Source organism: Myxine glutinosa, chromosome 1 (genome assembly GCF_964187855.1).
Source record: "Myxine glutinosa chromosome 1, kmMyxGlut1.1, whole genome shotgun sequence".
Classification (NCBI taxonomy): domain Eukaryota; kingdom Metazoa; phylum Chordata; class Myxini; order Myxiniformes; family Myxinidae; genus Myxine; species Myxine glutinosa.
Window position 1 is genome coordinate 7,280,134 of NC_136261.1, and position 26,474 is coordinate 7,306,607.

The 26,474-nt window shown below is 41.2% G+C and overlaps 1 protein-coding gene across 2 annotated transcripts in view; it reads right to left on the minus strand.

Moving 5' to 3' along the window:
* The window catches only part of FIBIN (fin bud initiation factor homolog), a 70,994-nt gene that overhangs the window by 32,946 nt on the left and 11,574 nt on the right, over positions 1–26,474 (minus strand). The window contains exons 2-4 of one of the 2 annotated variants that reach the window (XR_013623823.1): positions 17,006–17,150; positions 12,902–13,135; positions 12,538–12,794 (exon numbers count right to left, since the gene is read on the minus strand). Coding sequence is in view for 1 of the 2 variants with exons in the window: in XM_078780060.1 (XP_078636186.1) it covers positions 12,607–12,794; positions 12,902–13,135; positions 17,006–17,150 (567 nt within the window). In the remaining variant the exon portion in view is untranslated. Of the gene's footprint in view, positions 1–11,714; positions 12,795–12,901; positions 13,136–17,005; positions 17,151–26,474 lie in introns of those variants that run through there. The other variant, XM_078780060.1, reaches the window with a different exon arrangement.

The window sequence follows — 26,474 nt, forward strand, 5'->3', positions numbered from 1 at the left end:
TGGATTTTTAGATGGTGATAATCAATGTGTGAGTATAATTGTATTTTTAGATGGTGATAATCAATGTGTGATTATTATTGTATTTTTAGATGGTGATCATCAATGTATGGATATTATTGTATTTTTAGATGGTGATAATCAATGTATGAGTATTATTGTATTTTTAGATGGTGATCATCAATGTATGAGTATTATTGTATTTTTAGATGGTGCTAATCAATGTATGAGTAGTATTGTATTTTTAGATGGTGATAATCAATGTATGAGTAGTATTGTATTTTTAGATGGTGATAATCAATGTATGAGTAGTATTGTATTTTTAGATGGTGATATAATCAATGTATGAGTAGTATTGTATTTTTAGATGGTGATAATCAATGTACGAGTATTAATGTATTTTTAGATGTTGATAATCAATGTATGAGTTTATTGTATTTTTAGATGGTGATAATCAATGTACGAGTAGTATTGTATTATTAGATGATGATAATTAATCAATGTGTGAGTATTATTGTATTTTTAGATGGTGATAATCAATGTACGAGTGGTATTGTATTTTTAGATGGTGATAATCAATGTACGAGTATTATTGTATTTTTAGATGGTGATAATCAATGTACGAGTAGTATTGTATTTTTAGATGGTGATAATCAATGAATGAGTATTATTGTATTTTTAGATGGTGATAATCATTGTACGAGTAGTATTGTATTTTTAGATGATGATAATCAATGTGTGAGTATTATTGTATTTTTAGATGGTGATAATCAATGTACGAGTAGTATTGTATTTTTAGATGGTGATAATCAATGTACAAGTATTATTATATTTTTAGATGGTGACAATAAATGTATGAGTATTATTGTATTTTTAGATGGTGCTAATCAATGTACAAGTATTATTGTATTTTTAGATTGTGATAATCAATGTATGAGTATTATTGTATTTTTAGATGGTGATAATCAATGTACAAGTATTATTGTATTTTTAGATGGTGATAATCAATGTACGAGTAGTTTTGTATTTTTAGATGGTGATTAATCAATGTACAAGTATTATTGTATTTTTAGATGGTGATAATCAATGTACGAGTAGTATTGTATTTTTAGATGGTGATAATCAATGTACGAGTAGTATTGTATTTTTAGATGATGATAAATCAATGTGTGAGTATTATTGTATTTTTAGATGGTGATTATAATCAATGTACGAGTATTATTGTATTTTTAGATGGTGATAATCAATGTACGAGTATTATTGTATTTTTAGATGGTGACAATCAATATACGAGTATTATTGTATTTTTAGATGGTGATAATCAATGTACAAGTATTATTGTATTTTTAGATGGTGATAATCAATGTACGAGTATTATTGTATTTTTAGATGGTGAAAATCAATGTGTGAGTATTATTGTATTTTAAGATGGTGATAATCAATGTACGAGTATTATTATATTTTTAGATGGTGATAATCAATGTACAAGTATTATTGTATTTTTAGATGGTGATAATCAATGTACGAGTATTATTGTATTTTTAGATGGTGACAATCAATATACGAGTATTATTGTATTTTTAGATGGTGATAATCAATGTACAAGTATTATTGTATTTTTAGATGGTGATAATCAATGTACGAGTATTATTGTATTTTTAGATGGTGATAAATCAATGTACAAGTATTATTGTATTTTTAGATGGTGATAATCAATGTACGAGTATTATTGTATTTTTAGATGGTGATAATCAATGTACGAGTATTATTGTATTTTTAGATGGTGAAAATCAACGTGTGAGTATTATTGTCTTTTTAGATGGTGATAATCAATGTACAAGTATTATTGTATTTTTAGATGGTGCTAATCAATGTGTGAGTATTATTGTATTTTTAGATGGTGATAATCAATGTACAAGTATTATTGTATTTTTAGATGGTGATAATCAATGTATGAGTATTATTGTATTTTTAGAGGATGCTAATCAATGTATGAGTAGTATTGTATTTTTAGATGGTGATAATCAATGTACAAGTATTATTGTATTTTTAGATGGTGATAATCAATGTATGAGTATAATTGTATTTTTCGATGGTGATAATCAATGTGTGAGTATTATTGTATTTTTAGAGGATGCTAATCAATGTATGAGTAGTATTGTATTTTTAGATGGTGATAATCAATGTACAAGTATTATTGTATTTTTAGATGGTGATAATCAATGTATGAGTATAATTGTATTTTTAGATGGTGATGCTCAATGTATGAGTAGTATTGTATTTTTCGATGGTGATAATAATCAATGTATGAGTATTATTGTATTTTTAGATGGTGATAATAATTATCAATGTATGAGTAGTATTGTATTTTTAGATGGTGATTAATCAATGTACAAAAATTATTGTATTTTTAGATGGTGATAATCAATGTACAAGTATTATTGTATTTTTAGATGGTGATAATCAATGTATGAGTAGTATTGTATTTTTAGATGGTGATATTAATCAATGTATGAGTCGTATTGTATTTTTAGATGGTGATAATCAATGTATGAGTAGTATTGTATTTTTCGATGGTGATAATCAATGTGTGAGTATTATTGTATTTTTAGATGGTGCTAATCAATGTATGAGTAGTATTGTATTTTTAGATGGTGATAATCAATGTATGAGTATTATTGTATTTTTAGATGGTAATAATCAATGTATGAGTATTATTGTATTTTTAGATGGTAATAATCAATGTACAAGTATTATTGTATTTTTAGATGGTAATAATCAATGTATGAGTATTATTGTGTTTTTAGATGGTAATAATCAATGTGTGAGTATTATTGTATTTTTAGATGGTAATAATCAATGTACGAGTATTATTGTATTTTTAGATGGTGATAAATCAATGTACAAGTATTATTGTATTTTTAGATGGTGATAATCAATGTACAAGTATTATTGTATTTTTAGATGGTGATAATCAATGTATGAGTAGTATTGCATTTTTAGATGGTGATATTAATCAATGTATGAGTCGTATTGTATTTTTAGATGGTGATAATCAATGTGTGAGTATTATTGTATTTTTAGATGGTGCTAATCAATGTATGAGCAGTATTGTATTTTTAGATGGTGATATAATCAGTGTATGAGCATTATTGTATTTTTAGATGGGATAATCAATGTACGGGTAGTATTGTATTTTTAGATGATGATAATCAATGTGTGAGTATTATTGTATTTTTAGATGGTGATAATCAATGTACGAGTAGTATTGTATTTTTAGATGATGAAAATCAATGTGTGAGTATTATTGTATTTTTAGATGGTGATAATCAATGTTCAAGTATTATTGTATTTTTAGATGGTGATAATCAATGTACGAGTATTATTGTATTTTTAGATGGTGATAATCAATGTATGAATAGTGTTTTATTTTTAGATGGTGCTAATCAATGTATGAGCAGTATTGTATTTTTAGATGGTAATAATCAATGTTCGAGTATTATTGTATTTTTAGATGGTAATAATCAATGTACAAGTTAGTATTATTGTACTTTTAGAGGGTAATAAATCAATGTATGAGTATTATTGTATTTTTAGATGGTAATAATCAATGTGTGAGTATTATTGTATTTTTAGATGGTAATAATCAATGTATGAGTATTATTGTATTTTTAGATGGTGATATAATCAATGTATTCAGGATTCAGGATTCAGGGTCAGAGAGCAGTATGCAGGATTGCAAAGCAGATAGCGAAAGAGAGGTGTGATGTGATGGGGGTGAGTTGCTTGAAGGATGAAGTAGGACAAATCGTTGTGGACCCAGATGGAATTAAAGGAAGATGGAAAAGATGTATGGAAATGCTGTTGAATACAGAGAATGAATGGGATGGCAACATAGAGAGTACCCCAGTTTTAGGACCGGCAGAGAAGATAACTGAGAAGGAAGTAGAGGAAGCGATAAAAGCAATGAAGAGCAGAAAAGCGGGAGGGCCGACGGGAGTTGTGGGAGATATGTTGAAGGCAGCAGGAAGTTGGGGTGTGAAGAGAATGACAGAGATCTGTAATCTGGCGGTGAAAGAAGGCCGCATTCCAGTGGATTGGGAACCGAGTACCCTCGTCCCTCTATACAAGGGGAAAGGTGACCCTCTACAGTGTGGCTCGTACCGAGCGATAAAGTTATTGGAGCACGGAATGAAGGTATTGGAAAGGGTGTTGGAGAGGAGGATAAGGAAGAAAGTGAAGATCGACGAAATGCAACTTGGATTTATGCCAGGAAGAGGAACGACAGACACGCTTTTTATTGTGAGGCAGTTGCAGGAGAAGTACATGGAGAAGAGGAAGAAGTTGTTTCTTGGGTTTGTTGATCTGGAGAAAGCATTCGATAGGGTTCCACGCAAAGTATTGACATGGGCAATGAGGAAGTTAGGAGTGGAGGAATGGTTGATCAGAGCAGTGATGGCAATGTACAAAAGAGTGCGCACAGCTGTAAGGACGAAGGACGGGAACAGTGGTGAGTTTGAGGTGAAGGTGGGAGTGCATCAGGGGTCGGTACTAAGTCCACTACTCTTTGTAGCTGTGATGGAGGTGCTGGCTCGGAACGTAAAGGAGGGTTTACCGTGGGAGTTGTTGTATGCAGATGATCTGGTGTTGACTGCGGAAAGTATGGATGGACTGAAGGAAAAGATGAACAAGTGGAAGGAATGTATGGAGACAAAAGGTCTGAAGGTGAATATTGGAAAGACGAAGGTGATGGCAAGTGGTAAAGCATGTGGTGAGGTGGAAAGAACTGGGAAGTGGCCCTGTGCTGTGTGCAGGAAGGGTGTCGGAGTGAACTCCATTCAATGTACAATGTGCGCCGAGTGGGTTCATCAAAAATGTAGTGGTCTGAGAGGGTCATTAACCAGTGTGGCAGCGACATTCAAATGTAAGGTGTGCACAGAGCGAGCTGCAGATGGAGGAAATGTTGAGTTGGATCTTGGAGACGGCGTGAAGCTGGAAGGTGTGAAAACATTTTGCTACCTCGGAGACATGCTGAATGGAGAAGGTGGATCAGACTCGGCAACGGTTGCTGGAGTGAGATGTGCATGGAAGAAGTTTTGGGAACTGAGTGGCGTGCTGATGAGGAGGGGAGTGTCGTTGAAGCTGAAGGGAAAGGTGTATGCTGCATGTGTGAGAAGTGTTATGATTTATGGGAGCGAGACATGGGTAATGAACGTAGAGCAGCAACGAAGGTTGGAAAGGGTGGAAATGCGAATGGTTCGATGGATGTGCGGAGTATCGTTGAGAGAGAGGAAGACAAATGATGAATTGAGAAAAATGATGGGAATAGAGCCTGTGATTGATGCTGTGAAGAGGAACAGGTTGAGATGGTTTGGTCATGTGTTGAGGAAGGATGAAAGTGACTGGTTGAGAAGAGTGATGGAAATGAATGTGGAAGGAAGTACAGGATGGGGAAGACCGAGAAAGACTTGACTAAAGATGGTGGAAGAAGAAATGCAGGCAAGGGGGTTAACAAGGAGAGATGCAGAAAATAGGGCAAAATGGAGATGATTGTCATGGGGACCGCAAGGCTAACCCCCGCTCTAGCAGGGAAAATGGCCTTAAAATGCATGTTGTTGTTGTTGATATAATCAATGTATGAGTAGTATTGGATTTTTAGATGGTGAAAATCAATGTGTGAGTATAATTGTATTTTTAGATGGTGATAATCAATGTGTGATTATTATTGTATTTTTAGATGGTGATCATCAATGTATGGATATTATTGTATTTTTAGATGGTGATAATCAATGTACGAGTATTATTGTATTTTTAGATGGTGATCATCAATGTATGAGTATTATTGTATTTTTAGATGGTGCTAATCAATGTATGAGTAGTATTGTATTTTTAGATGGTGATAATCAATGTATGAGTAGTATTGTATTTTTAGATGGTGATAATCAATGTATGAGTAGTATTGTATTTTTAGATGGTGATATAATCAATGTATGAGTAGTATTGTATTTTTAGATGGTGATAATCAATGTACGAGTATTAATGTATTTTTAGATGTTGATAATCAATGTATGAGTTTATTGTATTTTTAGATGGTGATAATCAATGTACGAGTAGTATTGTATTATTAGATGATGATAATTAATCAATGTGTGAGTATTATTGTATTTTTAGATGGTGATAATCAATGTACGAGTGGTATTGTATTTTTAGATGGTGATAATCAATGTACGAGTATTATTGTATTTTTAGATGGTGATAATCAATGTATGAGTAGTATTGTATTTTTAGATGGTGATAATCAATGAATGAGTATTATTGTATTTTTAGATGGTGATAATCAATGTACGAGTAGTATTGTATTTTTAGATGATGATAATCAATGTGTGAGTATTATTGTATTTTTAGATGGTGATAATCAATGTACGAGTAGTATTGTATTTTTAGATGGTGATAATCAATGTACAAGTATTATTATATTTTTAGATGGTGACAATAAATGTATGAGTATTATTGTATTTTTAGATGGTGCTAATCAATGTACAAGTATTATTGTATTTTTAGATTGTGATAATCAATGTATGAGTATTATTGTATTTTTAGATGGTGATAATCAATGTACAAGTATTATTGTATTTTTAGATGGTGATAATCAATGTACGAGTAGTTTTGTATTTTTAGATGGTGATAATCAATGTACAAGTATTATTGTATTTTTAGATGGTGATAATTAATCAATGTACGAGTAGTATTGTATTTTTAGATGGTGATAATCAATGTACGAGTAGTATTGTATTTTTAGATGATGATAAATCAATGTGTGAGTATTATTGTATTTTTAGATGGTGATAATCAATGTACGAGTATTATTGTATTTTTAGATGGTGAAAATCAATGTACGAGTATTATTGTATTTTTAGATGGTGATAATCAATGTTCAAGTGTTATTGTATTTTTAGATGGTGATAATCAATGTGTGAGTATTATTGTATTTTTAGATGGTGATAATCAATGTTCAAGTATTATTGTATTTTTAGATGGTGATAATCAATGTGTGAGTATTATTGTATTTTTAGATGGTGATAATCAATGTTCAAGTATTATTGTATTTTTAGATGGTGAAAATCAATGTGTGAGTATTATTGTATTTTTAGATGGTGATAATCAATGTACGAGCATTATTGTATTTTTAGATGGTGATAATCAATGTACAAGTATTATTGTATTTTTAGATGGTGCTCATCAATGTATGGATATTATTGTATTTTTAGATGGTGATAATCAATGTACAAGTATTATTGTATTTTTAGATGGTGCTAATCAATGTATGGATATTATTGTATTTTTAGATGGTGATAATCAATGTACAAGTATTATTGTATTTTTAGATGGTGATAATCAATGTACAAGTATTATTGTGTTTTTAGATGGTGCTAATCAATGTATGGATATTATTGTATTTTTAGATGGTGATAATCAATGTACAAGTATTATTGTATTTTTAGATGGTGCTAATCAATGTACGAGGATTATTGTATTTTTAGATGGTGATAATCAATGTATGAGTATTATTGTATTTTTAGATGGTGATAATCAATGTACAAGTATTATTGTATTTTTAGATGGTGATATAATCAATGTATGAGTAGTATTGTATTTTTAGATGGTGCTAATCAATGTATGAGTAGTATTGTATTTTTAGATGGTGCAAATCAATGTACGAGGATTATTGTATTTTTAGATGGTGATAATCAATGTGTGAGTATTATTGTATTTTTAGATGGTGATAATCAATGTTCAAGTATTATTGTATTTTTCGATGGTGATAATCAATGTACGAGTATTATTGTATTTTTAGATGGTGATAATCAATGTGTGTTATTGTATTTTTAGATGGTGATAATCAATGTACGAGTATTCTTGTATTTTTAGACGGTGATAATCAATGTACGAGTATTATTGTATTTTTAGATGGTGACAATCAATGTATGAGTATTATTGTATTTTTAGATGGTGATAATCAATGTATGAGTAGTATTGTATTTTTAGATGGTGACAATCAATGTATGAGTATTATTGTATTTTTAGATGGTGATAATCAATGTATGAGTAGTATTGTATTTTTAGATGGTGATAATCAATGTACGAGTATTATTGTATTTTTAGATGGTGACAATCAATGTACGAGTATTATTGTATTTTTAGATGGTGATAATCAATGTACGAGTATTATTGTATTTTTCGATGGTGATAATCAATGTTCAAGTATTATTGTATTTTTAGATGGTGATAATCAATGTTCAAGTATTATTGTATTTTTCGATGGTGATAATCAATGTACGAGTATTATTGTATTTTTAGATGGTGATAATCAATGTGTATTATTGTATTTTTAGATGGTGATAATCAATGTACGAGTATTATTGTATTTTTAGATGGTGATTATCAATGTGTGAGTATTATTGTATTTTTAGATGGTGAAAATCAATGTACGAGTATTATTGTATTTTTAGATGGTGATAATCAATGTACGAGATTATTGTATTTTTAGATGGTGATAATCAATGTACGAGTATTATTGTATTTTTAGATGGTGCTAATCAATGTACGAGGATTATTGTATTTTTAGATGGTGATAATCAATGTGTGAGTATTATTGTATTTTTAGATGGTGATAATTAATGTGTGAGTATTATTGTATTTTTAGATGGTGATAATCAATGTACGAGTATTATTGTATTTTTAGATGGTGAAAATCAATGTTCAAGTGTTATTGTATTTTTAGATGGTGATAATCAATGTACGAGTATTATTGTATTTTTAGATGGTGAAAATCAATGTACGAGTATTATTGTATTTTTAGATGGTGATAATCAATGTTCAAGTGTTATTGTATTTTTAGATGGTGATAATCAATAATAATAATAATAATAATGCATTTATTTTATATAGCGCTTTTCAGGAAGCCCAAAGACGCTTTGACAGAGTGAAAAACATAATGCATAGCAAAACATAAAGACAATTGCAAAAAAAGAAGAATCAATAGGGAAATATTCAAAGCACAAAGGAGGGAGAAGGAGAGGAGATAGTCAGGGGTTAGATGCTGTGGGTTAAATGTTGAATGCAGTGTTGAACAGGTGGGTCTTGAGTGATGTTTTGAATGTGGTGAGTGAGGAGGAGTCTCTGATGGTGTGAGGTAGCGAGTTCCAGAGGGTGGGAGCAGCGATGGAGAAGGCCCTGTCCCCCCAGGATCTAAATTTGGTCCGGATGGGGGGGGTCAGGAGGTTGGTACCAGCAGAGCGGAGGTTGCGGGTGGGAGTGTGTCTGGAGAGGAGGTCAGCCAGGTAGGATGGGGCCAGGTTATGGAGGGCTTTGTAGGTCAAGAGGAGGATTTTGTACTGGATTCTCTGGGAGATGGGGAGCCAGTGAAGCTTGTAAAGGATGGGGGTGATGTGGTCACGGGTCCGGGAATGGGTGAGTAGACGGGCAGCGGAGTTCTGAATGTATTGGAGTTTATTGGTGATTGTTGAGGGTGAACCATAAAGGAGGCTATTGCAGTAGTCCAGACGGGAAGTGATGAAGGCGTGGATGAGGGTTTCTGCAGCCACGGAGGAGAGGGATGGACGGAGACGGGCGATGTTTTTCAGGTGAAAGAAGGCTGTCTTTGTGATCTGTTTAGTGTATTTGTCGAAGGAGAGGGTTTGGTCAAAGATGATGCCAAGATTCCGGATGTGAGGGGAGGTGGATACTGGGAAACCGTCGATGTTGAGGGCAAAGTTATGGGTGGACTTGGTGAGCGTTTTTGGGCCAATGATGATTATTTCAGATTTATCACAGTTAAGTTTGAGGAAGTTGATTTGAAGCCAGGATTTTATTTCAGTGATGCAGTTTGTCAGGATAGAGTGGGTGGCCGTGGAGATGGACTTGGTGGAGATGAAAAGCTGGATGTCATCGGCGAAGCAGTGGAATTGGAGACCATGACGGCAGATTAAGTGACCGAGGGGGGACAGGTAAAGGATGAAGAGGAGGGGGCCAAGAACTGAACCTTGGGGGACACCTTGGGGGAGGGGAGCAGTGGGGGATTTGCAGTTATTGATGGAGATGAACTGACGTCTGTCAGAGAGGTATGATTTAATCCAAGAGAGGGCAGTGCCGGTAATGTTAAAGGTGGTTTCAAGTCGGGTGAGGAGGATGGTGTGATCGATGGTGTCAAAGGCGGCGCTGAGGTCGAGGAGGATGAGAATGTTGAGGTTGCCAGCGTCAGAGGAGAGGAGAAGGTCGTTGGTGATTTTGAGGAGAGCAGTTTCAGTACTGTGGTTGGAGCGGAATCCGGATTGGAATGTTTCATACAGGTTATTGGCAGAGAGGTGATGTTTGAGTTGAGTGGCTACAGCGCGTTCCAAAACCTTTGACAGAAAGGGTAGGTTGGAGATGGGTCTGAAGTTATTTAGGGTGTCAGGGTTTAGTCCAGGTTTTTTCAGAATGGGGGTAACAGCAGCAATTTTGAGGGATGGTGGGACGATGCCTGTAGACAGGGAGGAGTTTATTGTTGCAATGATAAGTGGAGAGAGAGCAGGAAGGGAGGCCTTGACAAAGCTGGAGGGGATGGGGTCAAGAGTGCAGGTGGCAGTTTTCATTCCGATGAGGAGTTCAGAGAGGTCAGTAGGGGAGACTGGGGAGAATTGAGACAGGGGATGGCAGGATAAGGGGGGGCAGGTGGTTTGAGGGGGAGCGGGTGCGGCGGTGGTCAAGCTGTTGTAGATGTTTTCAATTTTGCGTTGGAAGAATGAAAGGAAGGAGATGCAGTTGTCTATTGTGAATGACTGGGTGGTGGTGTTCAGGGGGCTGAGGAGTTTGTTTATTGTAGAGAAGAGTGCTTTTGGGTTTCCGGAGCCAGAGTGGATAATTTGAGAGTAGTAGGCGGAGCGGGCGCGGGAGAGGGCATCTTTATAGTGTTGTATGTGGTCCTTGTAGGCCTGGGAGTGAACTGTGAGACCTGTTTTATTGCGGAGTCTTTCAAGTTGGCGAGCACGAGTTTTCATCAGGCGGAGTTCAGGGGTAAACCAGGGAGCAGAATGGGTGAAAGAAACTGTTTTGGTTTTTATAGGCGCAAGCTGGTCAAGGCAGGAGGAGAGAGTGTGGTTGTAGTAGTCAGTGAGGTCAGAAGGGGTGTGGAGGTGATTGTATTTTTGTGTGAGTATTATTGTATTTTTAGATGGTGATAATCAATGTTCAAGTATTATTGTATTTTTAGATGGTGATAATCAATGTGTGAGTATTATTGTATTTTTAGATGGTGATAATCAATGTTCAAGTGTTATTGTATTTTTAGATGGTGATAATCAATGTGTGAGTATTATTGTATTTTTAGATGGTGATAATCAATGTACGAGTATTATTGTATTTTTAGATGGTGATAATCAATGTACAAGTATTATTGTATTTTTAGATGGTGCTAATCAATGTATGGATATTATTGTATTTTTAGATGGTGATAATCAATGTACAAGTATTATTGTATTTTTAGATGGTGCTAATCAATGTATGGATATTATTGTATTTTTAGATGGTGATAATCAATGTACAAGTATTATTGTATTTTTAGATGGTGATAATCAATGTACAAGTATTATTGTATTTTTAGATGGTGCTAATCAATGTATGGATATTATTGTATTTTTAGATGGTGATAATCAATGTACAAGTATTATTGTATTTTTAGATGGTGATAATCAATGTACGAGTATTATTGTATTTTTAGATGGTGATAATCAATGTACGAGTATTATTGTATTTTTAGATGGTGATAATCAATGTTCAAGTGTTATTGTATTTTTAGATGGTGATAATCAATGTGTGAGTATTATTGTATTTTTAGATGGTGATAATCAATGTGTGAGTATTATTGTATTTTTAGATGGTGATAATCAATGTACGAGTATTATTGTATTTTTAGATGGTGATTAATCAATGTACGAGTATTATTGTATTTTTAGATGGTGATAATCAATGTACGAGTATTATTGTATTTTTAGATGGTGATAATCAATGTGTGAGTATTATTGTATTTTTAGATGGTGATAATCAATGTACAAGTATTATTGTATTTTTAGATGGTGCTAATCAATGTATGGATATTATTGTATTTTTCGATGGTGATAAATCAATGTACAAGTATTATTGTATTTTTAGATGGTGCTAATCAATGTACGAGGATTATTGTATTTTTAGATGGTGATAATCAATGTGTGAGTATTATTGTATTTTTAGATGGTGATAATCATGTATTAGTAAATTGTATTTTTAAGATGATGATGTTATTCATAAATAACCTCCCTCCCAATGGAATTATTTCATAAGTTCTGCTTTGAGTAATGAAAAAACCACCTTCATGTTGCCCTCATTTTCCAAGCAGTGGAAGATTAATGATTGTTACAGTGGGGTTACATTAAGTCCTGCCAGGCTGAATAAGCCCGTAAGTAGCTGTACCATAGTTCCAGTGCATGTGGGCACGGGTCAGGGATGGAGGGGCTCTATTGGTACCTGTAAACTTTTATTGGAACTTGCAGTAGTGTCGAAAAAGACCCAGAACGACCGTGGTGTACCCCATCTTCAATGTCGGGTAACGTGCCAATTCTCGGCATATTCCCGTAGCATATTTGCGAGTCGAGCTTCATTGACGATGGCCATGGACTCCACAGCAAGCATGTTGCTCGTGGTAGACACTGTGTTAGTGAGAACACCTGACATCGTATCATCCATGATGTGCGCCCTCTCCATGAGGCTGAGCAGACCGAGTACTGTGGCAAACAAATGCATGTCAATGCCAAATGGCACAACGTAGCGTACCACACTCACCCAGTAACGAAGTCTACACTGCAAACACATTGGAAGGTGTTAGCCTTACCCATAATGCTTGGTTCTTGTGAAACTGTAGCGTGGACGTAGAGCTGGGCTTCCAGCTCATCCAGGCCAACCTTAGCCATGGAAAACACAGGCCTCAGATCAGATAACTCGTTCTGCAGGAAAGTCTCGTAGCTCAGAGCAAGGCCCTCTGTGTCTCGCTGAGCCTGCACTCCGAGTGCTGCGAGTACATTTGTTGATACTTGAAGACGATGACGAATTCTTGCCATGGTCTGTCCTGGTATGCAATCGCACAACATTTACCCACTTCATTCGTTTGTCGCCACTTCTACCCAGCACACCCGCGTAATCTCCAGACCCACAGGCTCATTGTCAGATATTCTTATCAGGTTGTGGGTTCCATTGCATTTGGTTACCACGGGAAACATGAGGCATTGAATTCTAATTAAGTCTTCAGGTTCTGTGTTACCAGTAATATTAAATGTGGAATGCTGGATTCATTCGGGAAGTCGAGATACAATCCAAAAACAGCAGCCTCAAAGCCAGCTTGGCTGAAGCTTCCTCACTGGGGACAAAACATTGAAATGACTGACAGGTCAAGTTGAACAGCATTTACTCTCCCAGGGATCCAAACAATCCTTTCACGGATGCTCTGTCTTTAATCAAGGCTTCAACACACAAATTTCTTAAAACAATGATAGACGAAATAATGCTGTCATTGTTACCGGGTGAGTGGTAAAGTCGGTTGGATTTGTAATGAATGGTTTGAAAAGTTTGCGAAAATGCCAGCAGATACTGTCGATCATGAGCGCTCAGCTTTCGGGGAACCATCTTCCTGAGACCTTGGACATACCTGAGTGTTTGCCTTGTGAGTTTTAGCTTCTGAATGTGGTGGTCCTCCATGGTTGATGTCTCGACCTGCGGGCAACTGTTTGTGTGTTGGTCACATTCATTGTCTGCCCTGATCTGGGATCATCTTCAAGAGTCTCCACTCTATCAGCCAGCCATATCTACCCTGATCTGGGATCACCTTCTAGAGTATCCAGTCTATCAGCAAGCCATATCTACCCTGATCTGGGATCATCTTCAAGAGTCTCCAGTCTATCAGCCAGCCATATCTACCCTGATCTGGGATCACCTTCTAGAGTATCCAGTCTATCAGCAAGCCATATCTACCCTGATCTGGGATCATCTTCAAGAGTCTCCAGTCTATCAGCCAGCCATATCTACCCTGATCTGGGATCATCTTCTAGAGTATCTAGTCTATCAGCCAGCCATATCTACCCTGATCTGGGATCATCTTCTAGAGTCTCCAGTCTATCAGCCAGCCATATCTACCCTGATCTGGGATCATCTTCTGGAGTCTCCAGTCTATCAGCCAGCCATATCTACCCTGATCTGGGATCATCTTCTGGAGTCTCTCGTCTATCAGGCAGCCATATCTGCCCTGATCTTGGGTCATCTTCTGGAGTCTCTATTCTATCAGCCAGCCATATCTGCTCTGATCTGGGATCATCTTCCAGAGTCTCCAGTCTATCAGCCAGCCATATCTACCCTGGTCTGGAATCATCTTCTAGAGTATCCAGTCTATCAGCCAGCCATATCTACCCTGATCTGGGATCATCTTCAAGAGTCTCTAGTCTATCAGCCAGCCATATCTACCCTGATCTGTGATCATCTTCTGGAGTCTCCAGTCTATCAGCCAGCCATATCTACCCTGATCTGGGATCAACTTCAAGAGTCTCTAGTCTATCAGCAAGCCATATCTGCCCTGATCTGGGATCATCTTCCAGAGTCTCCAGTCTATCAGCCAGCCATATCTACCCTGGCCTGGAATCATCTTCTAGAGTATCCAGTCTATCAGCCAGCCATATCTACCCTGATCTGGAATCATCTTCTAGAGTATCCAGTCTATCAGCGAGCCATATCTGCCCTGATCTGGGATCATCTTCCAGAGTCTCCAGTCTATCAGCGAGCCATATCTGCCCTGATCTGGAATCATCTTCTGGAGTCTCCGGTCAATCAGCCAGCCATATCTACCCTGATCTGGAATCATCTTCTAGAGTATCCAGTCTATCAGCCAGCCATATCTACCCTGATCTGGGATCATCTTCTAGAGTCTCCAGTCTATCAGCCAGCCATATCTACCCTGATCTGGGATCATCTTCTAGAGTCTCCAGTCTATCAGCCAGCCATATCTGCCCTGATCTTGGGTCATCTTCTGGAGTCTCTATTCTATCAGCCAGCCATATCTGCTCTGATCTGGGATCCTCTTCTCGAGTCTCTAGTCTATCAGGCAGCCATATCTGCCCTGATCTTGGGTCATCTTCTGGAGTCTCTATTCTATCAGCCAGCCATATCTGCCCTGATCTGGGATCATCTTCTCGATTCTCTAGTCTATCAGTCAGCCATATCTACCTTGATCTGGGATCATCTCATAGAGTCTCTTGTCAATCAGCCAGCCATATCTACCTTGATCTGGGATCATCTTCTAGAGTCTCCAGTCTATCAGCCAGCCATATCTACCCTGATCTGGGATCATCTTCTAGAGTCTCAAGTCTAACAGCCAGCCATATCTACCCTGATCTGGGATCATCTTCTAGAGTCTCTGGTTCTGTCAGCCAGCCATATCTACCCTGATCTGGGATCATCTTCTAGAGTATCCAGTCTATCAGCCAGCCATATCTACCCTGATCAGGGATCATCTTATAGAGTCTCTAGTCTATCAGCCAGCCATATCTACCCTGATCTGGTATAATCTTCTCGAGTCTCCAGTCTATCAACCAGCCATATCTACCCTGATCTGGGATCATCTTCTAGAGTCTCTGGTTCTGTCAGCCAGCCATATCTACCCTGATCTGGGATCATCTTCTGGAGTCTCTTGTCTATCAGCCAGCCATATCTGCCCTGATCTGGGATCATCTTCTAGAGTCTCCAGTCTATCAACCAGCCATATCTACCCTGATCTGGGATCATCTTCTCGAGTCTGCAGTCTATCAGCCAGCCATGTCTACCCTGATCTGGGATCATCTTCTCGAGTCTCTAGTCTATCAGTCAGCCATATCTACCTTGATCTGGGATCATCTTCTAGAGCCTCCAGTCTATCAACCAGCCATATCTGCCCTGACCTGGGATCATCTTCTGGAGTCTCCAGTATATCAGCCAGCCATGTCTACCCTGATCTGGGATCATCTTCTGGAGTCTCTAGGGTAACAGTCAGCCATATCTGCCCTGATCTGGGATCATCTTCTGGAGTGTCTAGTCTATCAGCCAGCCATATCTGCCCTGATCTTGGGTCATCTTCTCGAGTCTCCAGTCTATCAGCCAGCCATATCTACCCTGATCTGGGATCATCTTCTCGAGTCTCTAGTCTATCAGCCAGCCATATCTACCTTGATCTGGGATCATCTTCTAGAGCCTCCAGTCTATCAGCCAGGCATATGTGCCCTGATCTGGGATCATCTTCTAGAGTTTCTATTCTATCAGCCAGCCATATCTGCCCTGATCTGGGATCATCTTCTAGAGTCTCTCGTCTATCAGCCAGCCATATCTACCCTGATCTGGGATCATCTTCTAGAGTCTCTATTCTATCAGCCAGCCATATCTGCCCTGATCTGGGATCATCTTCTAGAGTCTCTCGTCTATCAGCCAGTCATATCTACCCTGATCTGGGATCATCTTCAAGAGTCTCCAGTCTATCAGCCAGCCATATGTGCCCTGATCTGAGATCATCTTCTGGAGTCTCCAGTCTATCGGTCAGCCATTTGTCCGCTGTAGAGTATGAGGGTGCACCTTCACCATGCCTTTGTGGATTTCTTTTGAACTGCACCTTCTTTGCATAAAAATTGGAGGACACCTTGAGGCTCGGTTTTAGTATACGACAGATATTGTATGACAAAGCAAACTTGTGGTGCAAACAATACTCAAATACTCTGTTACAGAGTGTCGGTGCTGCTGAAGTAGTTTTTTGGCAAGGGTTATACTGGGTGGTTTGCCATTGTCCTCCCAGCAGTAGTTACTCTCGGTAACTCACCCTCCCAGCAGTAATATAATGATTTTAAAAATACGGCTCTCGGTCGGTTACCAATGAATACCCCGTTCCTATGTTTAGTTACTTGTACCGGTAACGTCAATAACATGGGCTCACCCCAATGGCGTCGGTTGGAAAGACCTATTGGCTTCAAGCGCCGCCCACTTAGGTCGAACTCGTACTGACAACGATGGAAGTCCTCAGATTCGGGATCAAACTCGCCATCCGGTACAAAGTAGTAATGCAGGGACTTGTTGATCATCTGCAGAAGTCACATGCAGGACCAATAATATTGCAATCACCAAGTAATCCTGGAAGCCATGTTTCTGTTGAGCTAAAATGCCTCCTCAAGATTCGCAGGAGTTTGAAGATGCATTCGGAGTTTGTAGAAATAAGAGTTACAATTTTAGTTTGTATTGCGTTGTCAGGGAAACCAGCTTGGTGGATCTTTTTATGGTTTATCGAGTCTGACGTAACATCAAGGTTTACAATTTTAAGGTAGATCCTGGATTCCTGGGTTTGTAAAAAAATAAAATAGAAAAACTACTTTAAAAAATCGAAATACAAAACTTTTTTTTTAAACGACCACAAAGCCAACAACAGGAAAAAAACCTGCTGTTTGAAGGTAACCGGAAAATAAAATCCTGAGGAGGGAAACTGATGCAGAATGGTAGAGTCTCCAGTCTATCAGCCAGCCATATCTACCCTGATCTGAGATCATCTTCTCGAGTCTCTAGTCTATCAACCAGCCATATCTACCCTGATCTGGTATAATCTTCTCGAGTCTCCAGTCTATCAACCAGCCATATCTACCCTGATCTGGGATCATCTTCTCGAGTCTCCAGTCTATCAACCAGCCATATCTACCCTGATCTGGTATAATCTTCTCGAGTCTCTAGTCTATCAGCCAGCCATATCTACCCTGATCTGGGATCATCTTCTCGAGTCTCCAGTCTATCAACCAGCCATATCTACCCTGATCTGGTATAATCTTCTCGAGTCTCTAGTCTATCAGCCAGCCATATCTACCCTGATCTGGGATCATCTTCTAGAGTCTCTAGTTCTGTCAGCCAGCCATATCTACCCTAATCAGAGATCATCTTCTCGAGTCTCCAGTCTATCAACCAGCCATATCTACCCTGATCTGGTATAATCTTCTCGAGTCTCCAGTCTATCAGCCAGCCATATCTACCCTGATCTGGTATAATCTTCTCGAGTCTCCAGTCTATCAGCCAGCCATATCTACCCTAATCTGAGATCATCTTCTCGAGTCTCCAGTCTATCAACCAGCCATATCTACCCTGATCTGGTATAATCTTCTCGAGTCTCTAGTCTATCAGCCAGCCATATCTACCCTGATCTGGTATAATCTTCTCGAGTCTCCAGTCTATCAACCAGCCATATCTACCCTGATCTGGGATCATCTTCTAGAGTCTCTAGTTCTGTCAGCCAGCCATATCTACCCTAATCTGAGATCATCTTCTCGAGTCTCCAGTCTATCAACCAGCCATATCTACCCTGATCTGGTATAATCTTCTCAGGTCTCCAGTCTATCAACCAGCCATATCTACCCTGATCTGGTATAATCTTCTCGAGTCTCTAGTCTATCAGCCAGCCATATCTACCCTGATCTGGTATTATCTTCTCGAGTCTCCAGTCTATCAACCAGCCATATCTACCCTGATCTGGGATCATCTTCTAGAGTCTCTAGTTCTGTCAGCCAGCCATATCTACCCTAATCTGAGATCATCTTCTCGAGTCTCCAGTCTATCAACCAGCCATATCTACCCTGATCTGGTATAATCTTCTCGAGTCTCCAGTCTATCAACCAGCCATATCTACCCTGATCTGGTATAATCTTCTCAGGTCTCCAGTCTATCAACCAGCCATATCTACCCTGATCTGGGATCATCTTCTAGAGTCTCTAGTTCTGTCAGCCAGCCATATCTACCCTGATCTGGGATCATCTTCTGGAGTCTCTAGTCTATCAGCCAGCCATATCTACCCTGATCTGGGATCATCTTCTAGAGTCTCTAGTTCTGTCAGCCAACCATATCTACCCTGATCTGGGATCATCTTCTGGAGTCTCTAGTCTATCAGCCAGCCATATCTACCCTGATCTGGGATCATCTTCTAGAGTCTCTAGTCTATCAGCCAGCCATATCTACCCTGATCTGGGATCATCTTCTCGAGTCTCCAGTCTATCAACCAGCCATATCTACCCTGATCTGGGATCATCTTCTCGAGTCTCCAGTCTATCAACCAGCCATATCTACCCTGATCTGGGATCATCTTCTCGAGTCTCCAGTCTATCAACCAGCCATATCTACCCTGATCTGGTATAATCTTCTCGAGTCTCCAGTCTATCAGCCAGCCATATCTACCCTAATCTGAGATCATCTTCTCGAGTCTCCAGTCTATCAACCAGCCATATCTACCCTGATCTGGTATAATCTTCTCGAGTCTCCAGTCTATCAACCAGCCATATCTACCCTGATCTGGGATCATCTTCTAGAGTCTCTAGTTCTGTCAGCCAGCCATATCTACCCTAATCTGAGATCATCTTCTCGAGTCTCCAGTCTATCAACCAGCCATATCTACCCTGATCTGGTATAATCTTCTCGAGTCTCCAGTCTATCAAACAGCCATATCTACCCTGATCTGGTATAATCTTCTCAGGTCTCCAGTCTATCAACCAGCCATATCTACCCTGATCTGGGATCATCTTCTAGAGTCTCTAGTTCTGTCAGCCAGCCATATCTACCCTGATCTGGTATAATCTTCTCAGGTCTCCAGTCTATCAACCAGCCATATCTACCCTGATCTGGGATCATCTTCTAGAGTCTCTAGTTCTGTCAGCCAACCATATCTACCCTGATCTGGGATCATCTTCTGGAGTCTCTAGTCTATCAGCCAACCATATCTACCCTGATCTGAGATCATCTTCTGGAGTCTCTAGTCTATCGGTCAGCCATTTGTCCGCTTCGGAGTCAATTCGCCCCAAAAAACACAAACTCGAAAAATTCGGGAAAGGCATTTGTGAAGACGGAATCGAATATGATTTATGAAGACTGAAAAAAATGTGAATAACAAAAGTTCACAACTTGGTCCATGAAACGTGATCCTTCAGCGAAACGGAGGTGGATACTTGGAGTCCTGGGAGGATTCCTTTCCACATTTTGAAAACCACAAATGGAGTTAACAAGCAACAGGAGAATGTGCAATGGGAAGACTGAGACAACAAAAAGCAAGAAGAGGAGAGTATAACAAGGGGTTGTGAGAAGAGGTTAAAAAAAAAGAACATTGTAACATTAAGGGGGATTTCTTGGAAGTCACACACTTCCTTAAGGAGCAGCAGCATAGCCATTCCACATGATATGTTTTGAATGATTCTGCGGCTGAGGACCGATCAAGTCCAGGTCAGCACTCCATCGCAAGGTGCTGTATGTATTGGTTATGGCAGGAAGTTATACTTTGGTCAGGGTACCGACATATAATGGCATCTCTTTTGAATGGCACCATGGAATTTTTACCATCAACCACCGCTGGCAGACAGAAAACCCGGGTTAACGTGCTTCTGATGGACGGCATTCTGATTGGTGCAAACGATTGACCAGGAAATCATCAATGTGACAGTTTATAGTTGGGTTGAGAATCACACCTGGGCTAGACAGTTCAAACCCATTGTGCTACCTCTTCGTTTTCTTGCCAGTCCCACATGAAGTGCAATGAAGAGCAAGTAGGTGTCGATGGGGGCTGCAGGAATTAGGGAGAATGAAAATGGTTAAAGGTGAAGTTGGTAAGCAACGTTTAACTAGAGCAAACAGGTTTAACTCCAACCTTTTGTTCATATGTGTTCTGTATCGTTCACCAAAAAGTGATGACTCCATTTACATTTCGCTGTCTGACAACATTCACCAACTTCTATCCACTCATCCCAACTGTCTCTTCCGCATATGTGGCGACTTCAACTGTCATCATGCCATCTGGCTGGGTGTGGGTTCCTCTCTCAACAGACATGGCACCTCAGCAAAGGAATTCTGCGACTCATTGGGACGAACACAATCTGTCAATTTCCCGACCCGGATCTCAATCAATGGAGTATCTTCTCTTCTAGACTTGGTTATGACTAACTTCCCTGCAAATTTCTGCTGTTTTTCGTCTGCTCCAATCGGTTCTTCTGATCATGTGCTTGTTAAAGTGGACATCTCTCTGGCCGTTCTCAGAGAGCCTCCTCAGCGTCGACGAGTCTGGCATTTCACAGAGGCCGACTGGCACGGTCTGCAAGCAGCCATCAATCATCTGGACTGGTCTCCCATCTCTACTGCCTCTGACATCAATTCTTCCTGGGAATTCGTCCAAAGCAAACTGCTCTCTCTCTCTCATGCACAGATTGATCCCATCTCGTCTTCAGTTGTCTTACCCTTCCTCCCATCCATGGTACACTGAATCTTGTGGTGAGGGAGTTGCCCTGAAACAACTTGCCTTCACCTCATGGAAGGCTAATCCAACTGAAGGCAATCTCCATTCCTTTCACAAAGCTTGGAACAAGTGTGTGTCTATCCTCAGGAGAGCCAGGAAACAATATCTCTCCACTCTCAAGACCAAACCAAATGCTCAAACCTGTCGCCCTCTACCAAATCCTGGTGGCGTCTATTCACATCCGTTTCTGGTGTTTGTTCCCCCTCCATCCCCTCCCTTACCTCAAATGGCCACACAGTTGACAACGCACGTGAAAAAGCCGAATGCCTCAACTCTGTGTTTGCCTCAAAATCTTGTGTCCCAAACCCATCTCTCTCTGTTCCCACCTTTCCCAGTCGAACCCAACTGCTCCTGGACTCTGTGTCCTTCTCTCCTGACAAGGTTGTTACGTGGTCCCCTCAGTGCATACCAGGTCTCGGTGACCCCCGGACCGTGAGAGGACCCTCGCCAGCAAATAGTATTATATAGGCGCATTCGCCACGCAATCCATAGGAATTTCACCCAGGAGACAACTGATGTGCAAGTATATATTTCCAATGGTAATGATACCAAACACTTTCAAAGACACAACCACGGAGATTTTCCCCGAGCAATCAACAATACACAACCAGGCACAATCAATATTACAACCAGGTGAACTCATCTACACAAACTCTAAGATGGCCATCTTAATCTTATACATTCCTCACGTGAGCCCCACTCCTGACTCCCTCCGTGGTCAATGTCTCTCCTCTCCGCACACGGGCGGTTGGACGAACCCCGGGCGGACGTGCTCCCAACGTGCAGTCTCGTACTGGGGCCGCGGCTGCAGCGCACCTCCTTGCCAAGCCACGGGGCAAACCCAGCGCGGCGTCCAACGTGCGCGAGGCCCCAAGTGCGACCCTTACGCGTCCTTGTAGATGGGCAAAAACCCAGCGCGGCTTCCGACGCGAGCGAGGCCCAACGTGCGGACCCGTACGCGTCTTTGTAGACGGGGCAAAACCCAGCGCGGCTTCCGACGCGAGCGAGGCCCAACGTGCGGACCCGTACGCGTCTTTGTAGACGGGGCAAACTGTCCCGGACGCTTGGTTTCGTGCACGAACTCACGGTGACCGGACGTGTCAAAAGGTATTTACCGCCCAGGTAACTCCTCTCGCCAGACGTTTCGAAACGGCGCGTTTTCCACGCAGCGCAAGGTCGCTTCCACCTTTTGTCGGAGCGGGGCGAGGAAGAAGGAACCTTCCTTTCCCTCGTGTCTTTTTCCTCCCTTTCCCGTCACTTCCGCTTCCGGCCACTTCCGTTTCCTGCCACTCTTTCAGAAGGGCTCCTGACCCTCCAACCACAACAACTACACAACAACTTAATATACTACACACGGAAGCAAAGACCTGCATGGTACTTCACATACATTCACATAAATATGTAACACTCCCCCCCTTCAAGAAAGAAAGTTTGAACCCAGCGAAAACTTTCTTTGCCGGCCAATTTGGAGAAACAAACCAGATAACTCAACCCCCCCACATTATCAGTTCCCCCCGGGCACAGTTATCACTTAAAAATAAAGCCAGTTAAGCCACTCGATAGCACTTTTCCGGGAGGCCAAGCCGAGTATTCACTACATGGATGCCTTTAGGAACGCGGAGTTCACGGTTAGTCCGTGCAGGAAAGTTCTCTACATGGGCGCCTTGAGGAACGTGGAGTTCACGGTTAGTCCGTGCAGGAAAGTTCTCTACATGGGCGCCTTGAGGAACGTGGAGTTCACGGTTAGTCCGTGCAGGAAAGTTCACTACATGGACGCCTTTAGGAACGGCGTTCACGGTTAATTCGTGTAGGAATCTTGGCTCGGCGGCTCCGCCGCCTTCAGTGCTTCAACTTCTCAGAACGTCCCTAATAATTAGGGTGGGACCACTGGTCCCTGTAGTCCCCTGAATACCGGTCTTCTTCTCGGCCACTACTTTGCCCATTCTTCCTTCGGGAGCGGCCGTAACTCAGGGAGCCTCCATAATAATATTGACTGCGGCCACCACCAAAACTACCGCCCAGTTGTCCTCTCCTGTAGACCTCTCGACGCCTACGAAATGCCTTCCCTACTGTTATGGTCCGACCCTCCAAATCCTTGCCATTCCAATTCTTCTCTGCCTCTCTGGCGTCTTTTGTGCTGGCAAACGTGACAAAGCCGAACCCTCTTGACTGTTGCGTTTCCCAGTCTCTTACCAACCGCACTTCCACCAGCGGCCCATATCTGTTGAAGACAGAGGTCAGAACTTCTTCCTCTGTTTTGAAGTTCAGTCCCCCTACAAATAACTTGGCACTTTTGTCACCATCCCGAGCTGGTGTGGTGTTATTTTCCCTGCTGGGCTCTTTATCAACCCTCAGGTTACCATAAACTTGACCCCCGGCCAAATCATTCCCGAGAACCACAGATACACCCTCTACAGGAAACGTGGCTTGTAAACCGACGGTGACCGGTCCTGACACCAAATCGGACTCCAACTGGATGACCTGAAGGGGAGCACTAACACCGCCCCCGATCCCCTGTAAACGAACACTATCCCCCGTTGCCGTCTCCTCGGACCATGGCAAAATGCCTTCAAGCATTAAAGATTGATGGGCCCCTGTGTCTCTCAATATCCTAACCGGTCTCCGGTTAGTCGAGGCTCCATCCAGTGACACAAACCCCTCGGAAATAAATGGTTGGTAACCCTCTTGATGGCGATTTCTTACGCTAGCCATCGCATTCGGAGTTGTAATAGTCGGACTCCGCTCTGGGTTGTCCCTTTTCATGAGGTAACAACTGGACATCAAGTGTCCAGGTTTTTTGCAAAACGCGCAAGTAGGCCCGGAGGAAAAACTCGGGGTCTGCCTCGGGCCCCCCGAACTATAAGTTTGTCTTGGGCCCGCATCCCTCTGATTTCGAACCGGTGGGGTATCATAGTTGTCCCCATAATCATCTCGAGGCCGCCGCCATGTATGGTCGTTCTCCGCACCTGCTGTTCCCCACCTCCCCTGCGGAGATCTAGGCGAGGAGTTAGGTTCGTGGACCCCTATTCGGTGGGTTAAGGCATAATCATCTGCCATGGTGGCTGCGTCCCACAACTTTGGTACCTTCTTTTCCTGCAGGTACACTTTGATGTCCTCGTGGACACACTGCTGGAATTCCTCCACCAGGATCAAGTCCCGCAATGTCTCGAAGTCTTTCCCGACTCCTTTTGACTCACACCACCGATCAAACATGTTTTCTTTCACTCTGGCAAACTCCACATGGGTCTCACTCTCCCTCTTCCTGGCATTCCTGAATTTTTGCCTGTAAGCTTCCGGAACCAACTCATAGGCCTTGAGGATGTGCTTCTTCAGTACCTCATAATCTGCACATTGGTCCATTGGTAGCGCCGAATAAATTTCCTGAGCTTTCCCCACCAGCACACTTTGTACGAGTATGGTCCAGGCCTCCTCCGGCCAGTTTAATTGTCGAGCCACTTTCTCAAAGTGTGGGAAGAATTTCGCGACTTCCTTTTCACTGAACGGTGGAACCAGCCTCACATGTCTGCCCACATCCCAGGTTTTCTGGTTAGGTGTCGACCCCGTCAGCAAGGGTGGTGCCTCTCCCCGTTCTCTCATTAACTCCAGCTCCTTGAACTTGATTTCCCGCTGAAGCTCCATGTCACGTTCCTTTAATTCCCTTTCCGCTTTTCTCTCCTCTGCTTCGAGGTCCCTTGCAGCTCTCCTTTCCTCTGCTTGTTCCTTTTCTCTTCTTTCCTGGAGTTCTCTTTCCACTCTCCTTTCCTCTGCTTGTTTCTCTTCCCTCCTCTCTTCTGCTTTCCTTTCTTCTTCTGCTCTTTCCTTTTCTGCTTTCCTTTCTTCTTCTGCTCTTTCCTTTTCTGCTTTCCTTTCTTCTTCTTTAATCCGTTCCTGGCTCCGTAACTGCAACTCCAGTTTCCGGAGCTCAACGTCTTCTGGTTCTTCGGGTAGCCACTCCCAGGCTAACTCGTCCCATTTTCCTAATCCCACCATAGATTGTATCACCGTGGCCTGCAACTCTGCCTTCCTCAAATTAGTTCGGACCTCCAAGTTAAAATGTTTGGCCAATTTCAAGAGGTCCGACTTTAGCAACGCTCGGAACTGTGCCTCACTCGGTGTTACCCCAAAGTTCTGTGCCACAAACGCCATGGTGTCTATCGTTAACACCTGTTAACCTTCACCCAAGATTTTACCCAATTTCTCAAAAAAAAATATTACCAATTAATAATTAATTAATAAATTTTAATTACCAAAAATATTATTATTTTATTATTTTATACCCTTTTAGATCCCGGACGTAGACCCAATTCTGTTACGTGGTCCCCTCAGTGCATACCAGGTCTCGGTGACCCCCGGACCGTGAGAGGACCCTCGCCAGCAAATAGTATTATATAGGCGCATTCGCCACGCAATCCATAGGAATTTCACCCAGGAGACAACTGATGTGCAAGTATATATTTCCAATGGTAATGATACCAAACACTTTCAAAGACACAACCACGGAGATTTTCCCCGAGCAATCAACAATACACAACCAGGCACAATCAATATTACAACCAGGTGAACTCATCTACACAAACTCTAAGATGGCCATCTTAATCTTATACATTCCTCACGTGAGCCCCACTCCTGACTCCCTCCGTGGTCAATGTCTCTCCTCTCCGCACACGGGCGGTTGGACGAACCCCGGGCGGACGTGCTCCCAACGTGCAGTCTCGTACTGGGGCCGCGGCTGCAGCGCACCTCCTTGCCAAGCCACGGGGCAAACCCAGCGCGGCGTCCAACGTGCGCGAGGCCCCAAGTGCGACCCTTACGCGTCCTTGTAGATGGGCAAAAACCCAGCGCGGCTTCCGACGCGAGCGAGGCCCAACGTGCGGACCCGTACGCGTCTTTGTAGACGGGGCAAAACCCAGCGCGGCTTCCGACGCGAGCGAGGCCCAACGTGCGGACCCGTACGCGTCTTTGTAGACGGGGCAAACTGTCCCGGACGCTTGGTTTCGTGCACGAACTCACGGTGACCGGACGTGTCAAAAGGTATTTACCGCCCAGGTAACTCCTCTCGCCAGACGTTTCGAAACGGCGCGTTTTCCACGCAGCGCAAGGTCGC